General features: G+C 42.5%; 1 protein-coding gene across 3 annotated transcripts; it reads left to right on the top strand.

Moving 5' to 3' along the window:
* Positions 1–5082: 5082 nt before the first annotated feature.
* On the top strand, positions 5083–14713 carry c13h6orf136 (chromosome 13 C6orf136 homolog). 3 transcript variants are annotated; one of them, XM_063899575.1, is made up of 7 exons: positions 5083–5179; positions 7681–7908; positions 8640–9314; positions 12057–12145; positions 12264–12464; positions 12849–12918; positions 14455–14713. In XM_063899575.1, exons 2-7 carry the CDS (start codon positions 7810–7812, stop codon positions 14596–14598), a joined length of 1278 nt encoding a protein of 425 aa, XP_063755645.1. In that variant the 5' UTR covers positions 5083–5179; positions 7681–7809; the 3' UTR covers positions 14599–14713. The 3 variants fall into 3 exon arrangements, with proteins under 3 accessions (XP_063755645.1, XP_063755642.1, XP_063755643.1); XM_063899572.1 differs by having other exon boundaries at positions 5137–5295; XM_063899573.1 differs by having other exon boundaries at positions 5162–5430.
* Positions 14714–19051: the final 4338 nt, after the last annotated feature.

Raw genomic sequence — 19051 nt, 5'->3', positions numbered from 1 at the left:
ATGTCATTTCCCAAACACTTAATTTCCTGCTTGGACCCACTTTTGCAGTAAATGTCTTTATTTGTGCTCCATTGGGCTGCTCTGATATCTAGACCGTTTGGTGGTATCAAGGTCTGAAAGCACAGCTGAACCGGCCAGCTCTGTTCCAGTAGGCGCAACAGTTTGGATCTTGTCTCAGAGCCACATTTATGCACATCTGCAAACTCCCTGGACATTACCTGACGCTGAGTCATCAGACAGTAGTTCAAAGCGCAACAACATACAAGCAGCATTGTCCTCTATGACAGCAACTCTCTTTACTGCAGGAAACTCAATGTGTCCACACTTCAGAGCCGCTTTATCTTGTTGCCAGCTGAGTGGGTCACCTCCAACACAATTGATTCTAATACAAACAAATGTAGTTCCCAATCTTCAGAAATAAGATGAGCAGTGAATGTCATATACTTCCATCTGGTTTGAGGTCCAGATGTCAGTTGCAAAGCAGATTGCTGAACAACTTTAATTTTATTCAAATGTTCTTTTAAGTCAGATTGCGTATAATGCTGTGCACTATAGTGTCACGGTTGGAAACGCTGTACCCTGGCTTGAGGAGTATGACCATTTCTTTGAACCTTTTGCTGCTGACGATGTTTACTGGTCTAAAGTCAAGCGCAACGAAATTCCCTATTCGTCTGTAAGATCTCTCTTTCTCTTCTCGGAAAGGGGCGATCTCACACCTAGTGGCTTCTGAGTGAATGTTGGCAGCAAAGATAAGGTTGAGGCTGAGTGGTTAACTTGGACGCAGTACAGTGGATACCAATTGGAGAAAAATGCACACAAATTCAAGTTTAACATGCATTAAACTAACATTATTATTTTGAATTAGCTTCCCCTGTAAAACACATAATCCTTAACCTAAACTTTGCAATTCCTTAAGGTCAATTAGATATTAACCTCCAAGTCCAATGTGACCCGGTTTAACGTTTTTTATAAAAAATATATTTTGGTTTCTTGACCTTGTTGTGGTTGTGTTGCACCTGTTTACAGAAATAAAATGGATAGTTCTATACACATTCAGAAAATACAATTAACGATAACTACTTTTATATCATTTTGGGGTTTTTTATTCAAATGTGTATCATCTGTGGTCTTCCCGGGTCAATTATTCCCCCATTGGCCATCTACAGTAGTTACCAATTGATGTTAAATTGCAAGGTAATGTTAAGTGAGATCAAAGTAAAACTTACAAAAGTAGCATTCTACACAAATTAATAGTTATTATTGGTTACAGATCAATTTCTTCCAGGAGTAAAGAATATAAGCTAAAAAGGTGTCTGCAGCCAAACTTGTTCCCTACAAAGGGAACAATAACAATTAAAACAATAGTCATGACATTTTATAATAAATGTATACTGATCAATCTATATTATGTCAAATTATCACAAATATATATTTGAAATGTACTGTGTAATATAATGTCATGTAGTTAATTAAAAACGACAAGTGAGTATGCCATGCTACTCTATATGCACATTTCTATTATGACCACTGTAAACCTTACCAGTGGCGGCTCCTGACAAATTTCTCAGGGGGGGCAAAAGTTGTGATGATGGCTAAGATGACCCATTCAATGGGTAAAATAATAATAAATAAAAGTCAGATAGCCAGCTTTACAGTGTCACATCTCATTGTTTAATTTGGTTTTCAACCACTAGATGCAACCCCAGACATAAAATATACAATACATTTGGTTCCACAATAAAACACACATTAACAGATAGTTTGTCATCTAATAGTTTGCCCTTGAAATCACTTTTAGCACAGTCTACAATTTATAGCCATCATGGATGCCATAGCAATAATCAAATCAAATTATACTATAATCAAAACTGTAATTAATCAAAATTTTCCAGAACATATTCCATTTACCACTATACAGTTTACAGGTTTACAGGTCTCCGCCAGACGCGCGCGCTGTACGTCCGAGCACGCATCAGTGCGTAACTGCGTATGACGAAATCACGTTAGGGCAAGCCCCCCCCGGAGCCCATAGAAATGCATTGTATCGTTCGATTTTTGAAAAAACGAGTCTCAACATGTAAGTCTATGAGAGCGCCTGGGGCGATTTTCAATCTGACTGATATCGCCCCAAGGGGGCGGGGCTACTGGTTGGACAGTGACATCCAGGCTGCTGATTGTCGCAGCGATATTCAGGCTGCTGTTTGGACTATACTATTAAGACTTAGACCGGCAAAATAAACTCTTTTCTCTCTTTTTTTTTTTTTTTTTTTTTTTTCGTTTGGCTTAAGGAGGGCGGTGCACTATCGCCCCCTATGGGCCAGCCGCCCCTGAACCTTACCCTGTTTGTGTAGGCCAGTGGGAAGCAAGGGCTTCTGAGAAGAGTTGGGGAGGGGAGAGCTCCTTGACTGGGGCATTGGAGAGCTATGAGCAACCATAACTTCCACTTTCCTTTTTTATTTAAATTCCAACCTATGTACTGAAGAATATTTTCACTGTTACCTACGTTCCTAAAGCCCACATAGAACAACACTACCAAAGTGCACGGTGCAACATATCTAGGTGAGCTTACAATAGTACACCGCAGCTGTATTTTCTTCGGTACTGAATAAATCAGAAATGCATAACTCATCACTGTCAGTATAGCTCTGTATATTCAGCATGTCGCCCTCCATCGACTCCGGCGTGATGGAGTTTACTGTAGGCCTACCGCCGCCTAGTCCACTCTGCGGTCTGTCGCGGAGGACAGAGTCCAGAACATCATAATGCGGGCAGTGTTTTGGACCACCATTTTCACTTCAACTGAAGTTGTGGTTCTTCAGTTTTTTTTAATGTGTTGCTGATTTGCTCTACTGTCCGTTCGAATCCAGCCTTGGCCATCTCTCGCTGCAGCTGCTGAAAAATGGCCTTGGATCTAGTACTCCTCTCGAACTTTGTCTAGACCTCCTGCAAGGACCAAATAGGCCTACCAAGGAGGCAGCTCGTCTCCCCGGTGGTCCACTGCTGTTTTAGTTTGCCGGCATCCATGATTGTGGCGTATGCCAGGCATGTCGTTAGACCAAGGCATTCGAGGCTATAGCCCCGGATCTCTTGGGAATAGCCCCAGATCTCTGTGCCTTAAAAAAATATAGGCCTACATATATATATATATATATATATATATATATATATATATATATATATATATATATATATATATATATATATATATATATAAAGAATATATACAATTATATGTAGGCCTATATGTTTTAAGGCACAGAGATCCGGGGCTATTCTGATGAAATCGCACCAGAGGTTTGTATGAGGCCACGGCCAGCAGCCACAATTGCAACATTGTTACTAACTGACCTGGCTTTCCTTTTGGAGTCCGAATCATTTGTTGCAAATTCAACATCAGTGTTCTATTCTTTCCCCCTCTGTCTCTCACTGATATTACTGGACTGTGAAGGCATGGTGTCCAAACTTAATTCTAGTTATTATGCATGTAGCACAAACGCACGCACACAAACATGCGCACACACGTTGCCTCTGCGACAGTAATGCTTGTAACAAAATGAAAACACCTGAGTCGTGACGGGGTTACGAAACAGCCCCGCAGCACAGAGCGAGGGGCCCTGGGCTAAAGCCCCGGATGTTTTGCGCTCCTAGCGACGCCCCTGGTGTATGCAAAACGTGCAGCTCTTTGTTGATGTTGATCAGGTTAATCCCGCCCCCACCTCCGATGTTGTGTTTACAAATAAGAACCACTTTTCGGGGCCGAGGCCGAGAGCCGACCCCGCTGCTTTGTAAACAGGAATGAGTGCTTCTGCTTTAAAAAATGTATTGCTTTAAATGACTGTAGGTACAGTGTATTTAAATACTTTCAATGTATTCCACATATGTATTTCACATCCTTAAATCTTTATTGTTGTTATTGTAAATATTCTTCTCTCTTTTTGCACTATTGTATTTATCTTATTTGCACCATGTATGTTGAGTTGTTGGAGGAGCATGGGATATAAGATTTGCATTGCCAACATATACGTTGTATATGCTGTGCATATGACCAATAAAACTTTGAAACCTTGATAGAACCCTAGCGCCCTCTATTGTCCAGCTGCAACTGGACATGGCACTTAAAAGCAACATGTTCACATTAGCATGCAAACCTATAGCTAATATATATATCTAATATTAGGATTATTAAGATTATCTAACCGCTTAGGGTGGGAAACTCACCATATTTAACCATGGTGATCATCATAGACAAAACCTGATCCAAGTAATAGGGTCTGCCTCGCTTTGGTACAAAGGACCAGGGAATTTAACTGTTCTCAGTTGATCCACGAACGTAGCTGTGTTCATTTCTAATTAGACTTTAAAAAAGGACACACCAAGTCAACACCACATCCTCGAAATGGTTTGGGAATGGTTTAGGTGCTCAAATCATCAAGTGCCCAAAACCACGTTCACAATAAAAGCATAAAGAATTATTTTAACAAAATTAAATAATTGGCTAGAATAATAATACATTTACTTTAAACAGAAAAGGCCAGAAAATACATGTTTAACTTTTAAATGATACAAACCAATGTATAGCTCAGACGCCATGTTTTGGGTTAGGGTTACATATATACTCTATTCAAATACAAATCTATATCCTCCATTACAACTTTATTGGTTTTCAAAAAAGCGCAAATGGTAGCATTCATGAAAAAAGTTGACATAAAACAAGAAACGTTTTGCAAGAAAAAAACAAATCAAAATAAAATATGGCACCAGAATGTTGCAAGTGACCTATACACAAGTAAATGCGTAGGCAGTAAACTATATACATTACAAATATAATAAGATAAGCTAAATAAAGTCAAAATAATACTGTACAGGAAAATAATACTGTTTATTGTAATAATCAATAAATATGTGTAAGTTCTACAGCCTTATTGCAGTCTTAAATGGCACAATGACACATAAACTGCTGAATCTTTATTTATTTTCTTAACCCTGTCGTTTCTATTTTAATGCACCCCTGATATTCATTTACTGTTGGTCTAATGTAATTTAGTAACTGCACTTGTTTAGCAAAAAATAATAATTACAAAACAAGAAAGAAAAAAAAGGCAGTAAAAGACAGTCCTGTTATTTCCAACGGCAGTGAACGCGGCATTACGACGGTGTGCGTGCTGGGCAAGGACCACAGGCAAGGACACACACAGGAATGACATTTGTGAAAGTTAGCTACCTTGTGCTTTCTACATATCCTTGAATGCTGTCCAACCCTTGGAGGGCACCGCAGCTACACTGACTGCAGCGCGGGTCAGTGCGTTAATGCTTCAGGGACGGTTGACTAGCCGTTGGCTAGCCTGCTCCTAGCTAGTAAATAGTTAGCCTAGCAAGCTAGCAGCTACCATTGGCTGTCAAGTTAGGCAGCCAGCATTAACAGCTTTTAAGGTAAAGTCAACGGTTAACGGCGAGATATCTGGAGTCCCAGCAATTGTAGAGAAATGTGACGGAGTTAGTAGATACTTCAAATGCAGCTGTTTCGAGTGTAACGTTAATTTTGAAAAACAAAATGACTAGGTTTATGTAAAACAATATGTTCCTGGTATTTAATGTGTTACTAAATCTACAATAATGATAATGTGTTGTGGTTGTTCTGTCACCAAACAGTCATTCTTCCTTCACGCTGTCATCATTCGTGTAGAAACATCTAGAAATGACCAGCACTACCTCATTGTCTAGTTTATATTTGGCCAGAGGTGGAAGAAGCCCCCAGGTCTTGTACTTGAGTAAAAGTAGAAGTACTCAGAGCTTGTCCTTGAGTAAAAGTATAAGTACTCAGAGCTTGTACTTGAGTAAAAGTAGAAGTACTCAGATCTTGTACTTGAGTAAAAGTAGAAGTACTCAGATCTTGTACTTGAGTAAAGTAGAAGTATGCAGATCTTGTACTTGAGTAAAAGTAGAAGTACTCAGATCTTGTACTTGAGTAAAAGTAGAATTACCAGAGTGTAGGAATACTCTGTCACAGTAAAAGTATTCTAAATGTTCCTCCAGTGAAAGTAGAAAGTACTCTCATCTAAATGTACTTAAAGTAGCGACAGTAAAAGTAGTCATTGTTTGATTGGTCCATTTCAGAATAATATCTCTGATATGTTTTATAATGATTGATCATCAAAGTGTTCTCAGAGCTGGTAAAGGTGCAGCTAGTTTTAATGGCTTTGTATACTGCAGGGTAGCTGCTGGATTTACTCCAGGTGAACTAAAGTCTGATTTAAGGGCTGATTATATTTACCATCATTAATCCAGATCTGTAAAGTAACTAAAGGGATTAAATATATGTATAAATGTACAAGAGTGACCGCTGAACTGTAGTGTGGTAGCAGTACAAAGTAACAAAAAATAAGAACTCGATTAAAGTACAGTACTTGAGTTAATGTACTTATTTATTTCACACCACTGATATTTAGTATTGCTACTTCATTATTTAAATTATTGCTCACTGTCTGGGTTATTGTAGATGACATATTGTTTATTCTTTTATCATATGACATTAACCACGGCATTCCCTTCAAAAGTTATACAGGTATACCTGCATACAACTTCCATTATAAAGGTGTTATCTATCAAAGGAATATTCACTGGGAAGAGTTTTACTCCTTTTCGCCTTCTTACATGACAAGTTGTAGTACACAGTCTGTGAAATAACCCTTTTGTAATGGCATCCTGTCTGTTAATTGGTCTATCAGTCACCATGGAGACACTGATTATAAACGTGTGGTCTGCTGCAGGTCATGTGCTCTTGGCACAGTCTCTGAAAGCTCAGTAAAAGACCCAGGCCAGGGAGACATCCATCGGCTAGAGTTTTTTAGACGTTTTATTTTCCATACGGACAACAAAACCTTCTCTCTTTAGGGCTGCACATAGTTATTTCATATTAAAGATGGATGAAATGACTGTATAATATGTTGCATGTAGTGAAAAATCCTCAGCCTTTGAGGGTGGTGGTAGTGGCCTGTTGCCTTTCTTACATTTTGGTGGTGTGGTGCAGGAATGAGTCCTAAAACCCAGAAATAAGTTAGCATTTTACCACTTCCATTCCCCTGTCTCAAAGATATTTGAACACAAGATGAACAGATTCTCACGTTTTCTTCTACGATAAACTATGTCGGTTAACACCCCACTGGTGAAGGTCTATGTGTCATAAAAATGTCATCATGCCGTACGCTAGCCGTCTTCAGCTTAGCGTATTTTACGTAAAGTCATGTGACCCTGATGTGTTAAGTTTATAGCCTAATGTTAGCTTTTTACTTCTGTTAATTGCATTTATGCTTCAAAAAATCATAAAGTGATGTTAATATGTGGAGATGACCCTGCTGAAATATCATAAAAATACGTTTGCTGTAGATCTTATTTTCTGCTATGTTTCAAATTGGAAAAATGTACTTTGTGTCGAGGGAGCCCTTGTGATGCTAACCCATCACTCCATCACTCTATTTAGCATTTTAGCTTAAACAATGAATGATTATTAGTCATAAAAATTTTTTTTTTCCAGCACCAATGAATCTTATGGTTGGTGAAAATCTCTTGCGGATATCAATACTATTTGGTAGCATTTGAAGTTCAGAAGCACATGATTTCCTCACAGCTGACCAGTGTCTGGGAGGAAGCTGAAGCACTGACTCGCTCTGTTCTTCTCCTCAGGTTTGTGGCTGCAGAGAGCGGGAGTTGTCTGGAGTGATCGGTTAGCCTCTGTGTGTGTCTTCCTGGTGTCTCTGCTGCTCTGTGTGATGGTCAGCTGGTAACTGAGGGTCGCCCCTGCTCCTGTGGTGAATGGCTGTGAGCAGAGGGGGGGTTGCCTTCTGGGTGGGTTGTGTCCGCAGCCACGGCAGGAGGCAAACCGCCAGGAATCAGAGGTGGAGTCTCTGTCAGGTAGTCTGTTTTAAGATCCTCTCTTCCATTTCATATATGAGTTATGAAGTTATTTGACAAATAATTTAGTGGTATCGTTAAGAGTTTTTAAAATGTTTAAACGGGTATTTGTGCAAGAAACAGACTCAGTAATGTCCTGAAATATGCCTTTAAGAAAAGTCAGCTGCTTTCTCCAATACAGTTGGAATATAGATAGTTTAACCACCGATTTATCCATAAATTACAATAGTCCAGAGGATCCAAAATGACAAAACCAAAAATAAATGTATTTAAGAAAACAAAAAGGAAAACGGATCGAACTCCAAAAATCAACATGAAGTCAAAGAAAGTTGTTAAAAATGTGTTATTTTTTTACAAATAGTAAGCAAAGTCTTATTTACACCTCATTAAAAATTCAGTTTTAGACACATGATCTAAAACTGAATTTTAAAGAAATTCATGTGTTTTTAACGTCAATAAACGAAGTGGACAGTCAATCTTCTCCGTCCAAGAGACAGGGTGATCAAAAAGTCAATCTTGGCGGGTTCTTAACACCATTTCTCCTGGATCAGAGACAAGAAAGCATCTCCTAATCACTGATTTTCTACTGAATGACGCTGATATTTGTCCTGCTTTCCTCTTTGTCCGTCTATAATTATATTAACAATAATATTTCTTTTCATACTAACAATTCTTACACATCCTTGGTGGTGTTAAGTGTTGTTCTCTCTCTTCCTGTCCTCCTGCATCAGGCACTCGACTGGCACTGGATCCGTCAGACACGCCCCTTGAGCAGTGCATCATGGGCCCTGGCGCCCCCCAACAGCCTGAGATATCAGAACATTAAGCAGCCTGTCCTCTCGCACCCGTTCCACCATGCCAGCCAGCCTCTGTCCGGAGCCGACAGCGAGGAGGAGTGGGAAGAGGCCCTCAGCCTGTGTGTGCTTGTGCGGCAGGGCGAGTCCCACCGCCTCCACACCCTGCTGGAGCTCCCGCTGTTTGCCCACAATAAACTACACCTCCTTGCTCCGGGGGCTCACACCCCCTCTGAGTTCTCCTTCCCGTTGACCACGGTGGACGGCAGCAGGGAGGACGACATCAGCGTGGACAGCTTCAAGAGAAATGGCGTAGCTATAGAGAGAGAACACGGTTGTTTCCGGAGCCTGTTTGCAGCCGAGCGGTGTCCGGCACCGTTTATGTACGGCTCTCAGTTTTACTGTTTCCACTGCCCGGGCACGGAGCCGGTGCCTGGCTGCGGGCTGAAAACTATGGAGGATATTGGACTTGAAAACAAGCTTCTGGCGCTCTCTCTGCAGCCTCCCAGCTCTCTGTACAGCCATGCAGAGAGAGCAGAGGGGGAGCACACTGAAGGAGACAGTGAGGGAGAGAGGCAGCTGGCCCTGATGTATGAAAGACTAAGGATAGAGGTAAGACTGCCCCGTCTCTCTTCTGTTTGTGGATCATCCATTCCTTTCCTCACAATACAACACAGCACTTCAGACCAAAGTGCTGTACAGATACATAAATATATGAATAGAAACAAAAAAATCACACAACAAAACACAGAAAATATAAACAACAATGAAATAACAGCCATATAGTAAAAACAATTCACCATTTAAAAGCAACGATCTACAAAGTATCCAACGCTAAGGAGAGGGGTGGGTTTTAAGAACCAATTTAAAAACAGTGTAGAGGCCTGTCTTATGTGCAGGGGCCACAGCAGCGAAATCACAATCACCTGAGCTTTGTTTTAGCTTTGGGCACATGCAGGAGCAGTTGAACAGCTGACCTGAGAAGGCGGGTGGTTGTCGGTTGTCGTCTTACAAGCGAGCAGAGAAGAAAGAGACACAGAGGCGTCATTTTAAAGCCACCTCACTTTCAAAAAGACCCATGACTCAGCTGCACCACCTGTTCATTGTGATGCCTCTTTTATAGCTCCCAGATGCCGGAACATTTTCTGCAAAGGATACACCTGTGCACCATTGCCCAAATGCCCTCTCTCTTCTAAATGCATTTAAGGAATTCAATGTCCTCCAAGATGATGCACTGAGATCAGCTTCAGGGTCACAGGCAGCGGGCAAACAGAGAAGCAAAAAAATAGAAAACGAGTCTGGATTAAATTTGCACAGAGCACGCAGCTTAATTTATGTGACAGGATGTAGGGCTGTGCAATTAATCGAATTTTGATCGTGATTTCGATTTTTGGGTCAAGCAATTCAGCAATTCAGTCCCTCCCCCAAAGCATTCAACGCGGCCCTGCTGACTGGCTCTCAAAGCAGCTGTAAAGTGAAGGACGCGAGTTGTGTATGTGGTGACCCGCAGTATTCAAAAATCAGTGGAAAATGGCAGAGGGAGGGCAGCCCCGTTTGATCGACAAAAAGGGTAGAACACTTTGGATTCGAAGAATCCGACGAGGCACAGCACCACACAATGTGCAAAATGTGCTTTTCTATGTCTTATTTGATTTTCTAAGTATATTTATTTTATTCATGCAAAGTTTTATAGAAATTGCAGAACAGCTGGATACATATTTGTACATTATTTTCGATTTGAACATTTTGTGTAGTAGGCTTGTCTTTTTAAGGGGGATTTTGAAAATTCTCAGTTACAAGTGAGGTTTTTTTTTGGAGAGAAATGCTGAATAAATGCATTGTGTTTTCAGACTTAAAAATAATCGTTTGAATATTCGTGATTTCAATATTGACCAAAATAATCGTGATTATGATGTTTTCCATAATCGAGCAGCCCTAACAGGATGTTTGGGTTCGGAGGTCAAAGTACCCATTTTGGGAATAAAAGTTTAAATATTTTGATAATAAAGTCGGAACTTTAGGATGAAAATTGCAGATTCAGAAATCACAGGGTGGTTTCAACAGTGGCTGCAATGTTCAGCTTCAGGATGTAGGAATCAGTTAAATGTAGACAGCGTGAACCAGGCAGAGGTGGAGAGGTGAGCAGCTCTATGTAAGCAGAGCAGCCTGGGTGGAAACTCTCCAGGGGAGCATCCTTGAGAAAATCCCTGATCACTGTTCACAGTATGTCTGTGTTCCTTATTTGGGGAAATAAATAATAAGCAGTATGCATTATAGCTAACAGTCTTAAGAACACTTAATAAAGCTAGTTACTCGTGACCAACCACACTGTCATACCCACCTCCAGACTTAGAAGACTTGTTTCTGCAGCACATTCTCTTCTTTGCTATCTCTGGATTTTAACATTCACAACAACAAATGAATGCCAGGGAGTAGATGTGCAGCTATACGGGAATAATACTTTTGGAACAAAAATGCTTTATTGAAGATTTGAAAAAGCAGTAGATGAAATAAAACCAAAATAGGACTGCCTTGTGAAGTGCAGATGTGAGTTTGTTTGCTCTACCGTTAATCACGTAAACAAACCACGCATCCAATCAACATCGAGATCAGAGACAGAACCAATTAACAGATGGGCTGTTCTAAAATGTTAGTCTTCTGTCATGGAATACAATATAATTACTTTATTGATCCCAATTTGGGACATTTTTTCATTGCAGCAGCATAAAAACAAGGATATGTACAATAAAATAGAATTAAAGAAGTAAATACATTTGGGGAAAAAAATGTACAGAAAAAATATCAACAAAAACAAGAGATAAAGCAGGATGTAATATGTACAAAGTGTGAGAGGTGTGGAATATTAAATAGAATAAATAAAGAATGTACAGTATGGTTTGAGTCCAGTGATCACAGGGAAGCTATGGAGCAGAGAGTTCTCTGCCAGCCAGAGGGGAGTTGTTCTACAGGGCAATGGCCTCCAGTAGTGTATCCAATGTTGTAGTAGTAAAGAAAATATCAAAATGTATAACTTCAAACTTTCAAAGAAAAAAACACGCGGATCCTCGTCTCATAGAAACCACAAACATGTTTATTTTGCTATGAAAATGCAATTTGTAAGGAAAGGAGTAGCTAATTTATCCGTTGTGACAGTCATAAATAGAAACTGCGTCTGACCGGAGTTCCCTCAAACAGATAAGACACAGTGTCTTGGTCATAATGTGCACAAATAGACAATTGTTCACTGAGGAATTATTACTTCAGTTGAAAACATTCTCAAATTTCGTTTTTTCAAATTGTTAAAGTACCAACATGGTGACTCATTTTAAACCATACCTTATGATTGCTTTGCAGCTCCCGAGTTTCTTCTCGAAGGACCACGATTACACCATGTACTCCAGTGATTTGGAATTCATCAACGGACTCCTTAATACCAAATCCAGGTGATGCTGCTCCTGCAGTCAGGGCTAACGGGGATACGTTACTTCAAAATGTCTGCATACAAGTCTCCACTCTGTTGGTCATGCCTCTGTGCCCTCCCTGTGGCTGTGTGTGTTTTAGAGGCCTCCTGGTGTACCAGCTGACCCTCTCCCTGTGGCGCATCCTGTGTGTGTGTTACTACTCCAAGGCTCGGCTGGAGGTGCTGAAGCTCACTAAACACTCTGAGGATGGCACTGTAAAGGCTCGCTGGAGGATTATCGGCCTGCCCTTCTACTCCCAGCTGCTGCGCTTCTACCGCAAAGACAAATCTCACCTGTACAGGTACAAACATGCATTACTACATCTGAATTCAGCGTTTACACAGCCTTTGATCAATAAATATGCAGTAAGTATTAGGTAAGTGTTTGATTTGAAGTATAAAGTGCTCAGATCAGGATTTTGGGAGCTGATAAGCGGTCAATGGAAGCAATATTGTCAGATAGCTTCCTATTTGAACCTTCCATTCGTTATTTATACCTCTGATTAGAAAGTATCATGGACTGTTATTCACTCCTTAATCCTCTTTCCCACATGCTGCAATGAATTCTGGAGCTCAAATTTCCCACCTCAAGATTAAATACTATTGGTGGTCGATCACTCGGAGCACCTTATTCCAAAGTATTTTGTCACAATTGTTTTGATTGCATCCAAAGTCTTGTTTTCTAGGTCATACGATGCATTCTCTACTTTTTACATTGGACCGGATGGACTCATTCACTGTCATAAAGTTGAAAAGGTGAGCAGCGAACCAGTGGGTGTTCTGACAGCTACAGAGCAGGGGCTCCCAACCTTTTTATTTTCATTAAATAGTTTAAGAAAGTTCCAACTATTTAGAACCAACATCTACATCTTTATAAGCTTGTGTAGGCAATATGGCTCGACGTTTCTCAAACCCTGGAGTCTCCGTTCTGACAGTTTATGTTTTTATCTTTATTATTGTTCCTTTCATCCAGGAAACTGGGTGTAGGTATGTATATATGTATGTGTATGTATAGAATTCTGTTTATTTGTGTGCATATTTAATTATTGATTTATCTTTTCTTTTTTTTATCCTGCAACTGGACAAACAATATTAGTAGAAGCGGGAGGACACAAAGCCTAGCTTATACAAAGAGCAGCCCTCTCAAAGGCTGCTCTTTGTATAAGCTAGGCTTTGTGTCCTCCCGCTTCTACTAATATTGTTGTTTGATGGAATCTGAAATTGTCTGTATTAATGTTGTAATAGTAGAATAATAATAATAATAAATAAATACTTTTGGTCAATATAGAGCAACAATGTAATTAAAAGGTTTTTTTCTCTTGGCACAACTTTTAGGCTGTAGAAACTCTTTCCTGTGGTTTTGTTTTTCTTTTGTCTATTTTTTTTGGAGTGCACAAGTGTGTCTCTCGGTAAAGTATGGCAAAATGCTATGAGTACCTGGATGTTGAACTCGTAACGGTCAAAGAATGTTGAACGCAGGACACTTCTCACACTCAGCGACGGCCATCTTGACTACATAAAGACGTTACATCACGAGATAAGCAAAAGATATACATGTGTATTCTTCAAGTATTTAAGTAATGTACCACTTCTCGTGCTGAAAAGAAGCAGCTGTTATTTGATAGGTTTAATTTAGCAGTTTGTAATCATTTGTACTGCGAATGATTGTCGCTGTTAGCTAACTAGCTAGCTAGCTGTCACTTCCTGTGAGGGCACAGCAGCCATGTGTAATCTGAAACAACATCACATGGTTGAAATTCACACACTTTACCACATGGCAGTGTACTATAGGAAGTATCAAAATTGAGACACAGTATTGTCTATAGACATTCCCGTATTACTGATAATTTCAGAGAGAGCTCCAATTGGCTGTTCTACAAATGCCAAAGCGCTTCCATTTCTCTTAGGTAAAAGCCTTTTGCAACGGTAGGAAAAGTTACAATACTGATATGTGGTCCCATTTTACATTTGTTTTATTGAGCAGACAGGTTTTTCAGTCCAGGTCAAAAGAAAAAAGCTCTCTTGAGATCTTTGGAAGAAAGATACGCCTTTACTGTCTTACCTTTTTTGTAACTGAACTGAAAAGAGCTGTCACAAATTAAGTAAAGCTTCTTAAAAAAGATCAATTGTGATAAGCTAAAGGGCTACGGAATTATTTTAATTGTTTTTAATGCCAAATGTTGCTGTTAGATCTGTTGTTAGAAATAAATAAAGAACATGGTTATGGATGAAGCTGTTAGTTTTGTGTTTATTTATCATTGTGAGCTTCCTGTGTGATTGTCTCTGTTGCAGGTGATGCCGCTTCAGCCCCCGGTCCTGCCCACAGTAACCTCTCTCCTTGCGGGGGCTCTGGTGGCGCTGGGGGCGCAGGAGCACCGACCCGCTCTCAACCTGCTGCCCCCCCTCCTGTCCTCGCTGCGACAGAGCAGAAACTGAGCCCAGGAACACCGTCAGAGGAACAATGGCCAGTGGAAGCATTCTCAACATAGGAATGCATTAATATATCTAAATGTTGCCCCTGAATAAAACACGAATACATGAAGACTCTAAACTGCTTTGTGTTTTTCTATCTTTAACCTGAAACTGAACTGGGTGTTGCAGAGTTTACCACTGGCCACTAGGGGGTAGTATATTATTAATACTCAGTTAGGAGTCGGCCATATTGTTGTAAGTATCATAGACGTTCCGGTTACAGAAGTTAAACAGTAAGCAATACAGACGTTCCTGTTACAGAGTGTGGATTTTAAGCATGCTAACATAATTCATGTAAGTCCTTTATCTTATTTGGTTATCATTATCATTTATGTCATCTTATATCATCATTATTAAGTTCTTGCTGATATTTGTGTTAGACATGTGCATGACGGAATTACTGATTGTAGCTCATATTGTTATTTTGTGAATTGCTGCAGGGCTTCTTCATCTTTGTCATTAAATAAGCAATCTGACATCGAGGAGTGTAATTCTTCATGAAGAAGCCCAGAGAAGAAACTGGCGACCTCCTCCTGTGTGCAGGACCAGGGGAGTCCTCTGATCCGGACCACATGTCCCTCATCATTCATAGACATCCTCACAGTGTGTCCAGGAGGTGTTCCTCTTACTGTAGCCGTGGGGAAGAACGTCTCTGTCCTTTCACTCTGTTAGGGTTTCCGTAAGCCTCTGTGCTCCTTTCACGCTTTTTCTCTGGTGAAGTTCTAATCAATGGAATTTATGACTCTGATATTCGCCGCGAAACACTGGGAATACCTGACATTCTTACAAAACCAGTGAATGATGTAATTGCAGTCGTTGAGAATAAGGAAATGGCCCGCAATGCTCTCCCATCATCCACTCTGTCAGCCATGTCGTCGTTCCAGCGCCTAAAGAAAGGTATACGGCCAAACCCCACCCCGACCCCAGCCCCGACAGACAGGGCTAGACAAGCCTCGTGCCCGGACTGTAAAAGCACTTTTAGGGTCTTCACGGAGGGGTCTCGCGGATGGAATGTCAAGCCACACCAGATTTGCATTGACTGCTATAGGGCCCGCCGCCGGAAGAGCCGACAACAGCCATCGACCGATAGTCAGCAGGCTGCCGTGGAGTCAGTGCAGATCTCCCAGGTATCATCTTTTCAATTCGGGGCACGCCCTGGCCGACGCTGCGGGGGCCGTCACCGCGCTCAGATGACACACAGCACTGTCCATCATCCCACACACATTAGGCTCGAGCACCACATTTTCTCCCGGGGTGAATGGAGGCGGGCCAAGCTAAGAGACCACCCCCGAGTCCCAATCACCATCTCAGGTGACAGGTCAGTCGGGCCGAGGGACAGCATCCACAACCGCTCGGTCAATGAGGTGCACATATCCGCCATTGCGGACACTGGCGCACAATCTGATCTTTGGTCTCTAGAGGAGTTCCTCGCCTGCGGGTTCTCGCGTGACGACCTGCGTCCCGTCAAACTTAGCCTGTCGGCCGCCAACCGCTCCCCCATAGCCATTGAGGGAGCATTCTTTGCTAGGCTCTCAACAGCCCCCAGCAACTGCAGTGTGACGTCCTGCCGCTCGATGGTGTACGTGAGCAGCTCAGTTCGGGCAATGTACCTCTCCTATGAGTCGTTGCTTAGCCTCGGCCTCTTGCCTACGGATTTCCCGTCAGGTAACAGTGGAGGTGGACCCAGAGACGAGCATGGCCCTGGCACTCGTGACACACCAGACAAGTCCTTGTCTGTGAATGCTACGAGGTCCACCAACAGTGGCTGCACAGGCCAAAATAATCCACATGACGCTCCATGCTCATGCCCCCAGCGTTCAGCCCCTCCTCCACGTCCTCAGGCGTTACCGTTCCCCTGCACACCGGGGAACAATGGTCGGATGAAAGAGTGGCTACTCGAGAGATACGCCTCATCTACATTCAACACTTGCCCTCATCGAGCCTTGCCTTGCATGGAGGGGCCACCCATCGAAATGCACGTGGATCCCGCAGCCACACCAAAAGCATGCCACACTGCGGCCATCGTGTCTCTGCACTGGCAGCAGAGAGTCTACGACGACCTCCTTCGGGATGAAGCCCTTGGAGTCATTGAACGTGTGCCATACGGCGAACCGGTGAAATGGTGCCATCGCATGGTGGTCACTCGGAAGCACGACGGCTCCCCCCGCAGGACTGTGGACCTCTCGCCTCTTAACAAGTTCTGCCAACGTGAAACCTTCGCCACTGAATCCCCATTCCACCTCGCACGTCGCATCCCGAGGGACACCTGGAAAACTGTCACGGACGCCTGGAACGGCTACCATAGTGTGCCCCTGCGTGAGTCGGATCGACATCTAACCACCTTTATCACGCCCTTCGGCCGCTGGCGCTACACCAGGGCGCCACAAGGTTTCCTGTCATCGGGGGACGGTTACAACCGCCGCTTTGACGCTGTCCTCTCGGACTTTGAGCGCAAAGAACGTTGTGTGGATGACACTATTCACTATGACACTGACCTAGAGCATCACTGGTGGAGGACCATCGACTTCATGGCATGTGTCGGCCGGTCAGGCATTGTGTTAAACCCAGATAAGTTTCAATTCGCAGAAAGGAGTGTTGATTTTGCTGGGTTCAGGGTGTCAGACGCTACCATAGAGCCACTCCCGAAGTACTTGGACGCCATCCGAGACTTCCCCACCCCGGACTCTACGACGGATATTAGAAGCTGGTTCGGCCTCGTCAACCAGGTGGCGAACTACGCCCAGTTGCGCGACACTATGGCGCCATTCAAGCCTTTCCTCAGCCCACGCTGCAAATTCTCATGGTCCCCGGAACTGGAGGAAGCCTTCCAAGCGTCCAAACAAGCCATAGTTGGGGCCATCCGTGAGGGTGTGGAGATCTTCGACATGCGTAGGCGCACCTGCCTCCGCCCTGACTGGTCCAGGCGTGGTATTGGCTACTTCCTGCTCCAGAAACATTGTAGCTGCACTTCAGGCATACCGGACTGTTGCCCAGGAGGATGGAGGATCACCCTCGCCGGCTCACGGTTCCTATCCTCGGCGGAGCAGCGCTATGCGGCCATCGAAGGGGAGGCCCTTGCCGTGGCCTGGGGCCTGGAGCAAACGCGGTACTTCACACAAGGATGTGACAACCTCGTAGTGGTCACCGACCATAAGCCCCTTGTAAAGATCTTTGGCGACCGTACGCTAGATGAGATAACAAACTCACGCCTGTTCAGACATAAGCAGCGCACCCTGCCATGGCGCTTTGACATCGTATACATGCCTGGCAAGGGCAACCATGCCGCTGATGCAACCTCCAGACATCCTTCCCCCTCGGGCTCTGCGAACGGCCTCTCTTTGGGATCACCAAGCGTGCCTGATGCCGTGGAGTCGGCACTAATGGCCTCCATCCGCGACGATGCACAAGAACTTGGAGCCATCTCATGGTCCCTTCTGGCGCAAGAGACGGCAGCTGACACATGCCTCGGCCACCTCCTGCACCTGATCGAGCACGAGGGCAGGGTGGATGTTAATGATAGAATGTATAGATGTATAGAATTCTGTTTATTTGTGTGCATATTTAATTATTGATTTATCTTTTCTTTTTTTTATCCTGCAACTGGACAAACAATATTAGTAGAAGCGGGAGGACACAAAGCCTAGCTTATACAAAGAGCAGCCCTCTCAAAGGCTGCTCTTTGTATAAGCTAGGCTTTGTGTCCTCCCGCTTCTACTAATATTGTTGTTTGATGGAATCTGAAATTGTCTGTATTAATGTTGTAATAGTAGAATAATAATAATAATAAATAAATACTTTTGGTCAATATAGAGCAACAATGTAATTAAAAGGTTTTTTTCTCTTGGCACAACTTTTAGGCTGTAGAAACTCTTTCCTGTGGTTTTGTTTTTCTTTTGTCTATTTTTTTTGGAGTGCACAAGTGTGTCTCTCGGTAAAGTATGGCAAAATGCTATGAGTACCTGGATGTTGAACTCGTAACGGTCAAAGAATGTTGAACGCAGGACACTTCTCACACTCAGCGACGGCCATCTTGACTACATAAAGACGTTACATCACGAGATAAGCAAAAGATATACATGTGTATTCTTCAAGTATTTAAGTAATGTACCACTTCTCGTGCTGAAAAGAAGCAGCTGTTATTTGATAGGTTTAATTTAGCAGTTTGTAATCATTTGTACTGCGAATGATTGTCGCTGTTAGCTAACTAGCTAGCTAGCTGTCACTTCCTGTGAGGGCACAGCAGCCATGTGTAATCTGAAACAACATCACATGGTTGAAATTCACACACTTTACCACATGGCAGTGTACTATAGGAAGTATCAAAATTGAGACACAGTATTGTCTATAGACATTCCCGTATTACTGATAATTTCAGAGAGAGCTCCAATTGGCTGTTCTACAAATGCCAAAGCGCTTC

The sequence above is a fragment of the Eleginops maclovinus genome, chromosome 13 (assembly GCF_036324505.1).
Source record: "Eleginops maclovinus isolate JMC-PN-2008 ecotype Puerto Natales chromosome 13, JC_Emac_rtc_rv5, whole genome shotgun sequence".
Taxonomy (NCBI): domain Eukaryota; kingdom Metazoa; phylum Chordata; class Actinopteri; order Perciformes; family Eleginopidae; genus Eleginops; species Eleginops maclovinus.
The sequence above is the reverse complement of the archived record's forward strand: the minus strand, read 5'-3'. Positions and strand labels throughout refer to the sequence as shown.

Excerpts from the sequence above, each read along its gene's own strand:
- c13h6orf136 (XM_063899575.1), top strand. The coding sequence starts at position 7,810 with ATGGCTGTGAGCAGAGGGGGGGTTGCCTTCTGGGTGGGTTGTGTCCGC. Across the intron at positions 12,146-12,263 it reads CTCCTTAATACCAAATCCAG|AGGCCTCCTGGTGTACCAGC; the intron begins GTGATGCTGCTC and ends TGTGTGTTTTAG. Across the intron at positions 12,919-14,454 it reads ACTGTCATAAAGTTGAAAAG|GTGATGCCGCTTCAGCCCCC; the intron begins GTGAGCAGCGAA and ends TCTCTGTTGCAG.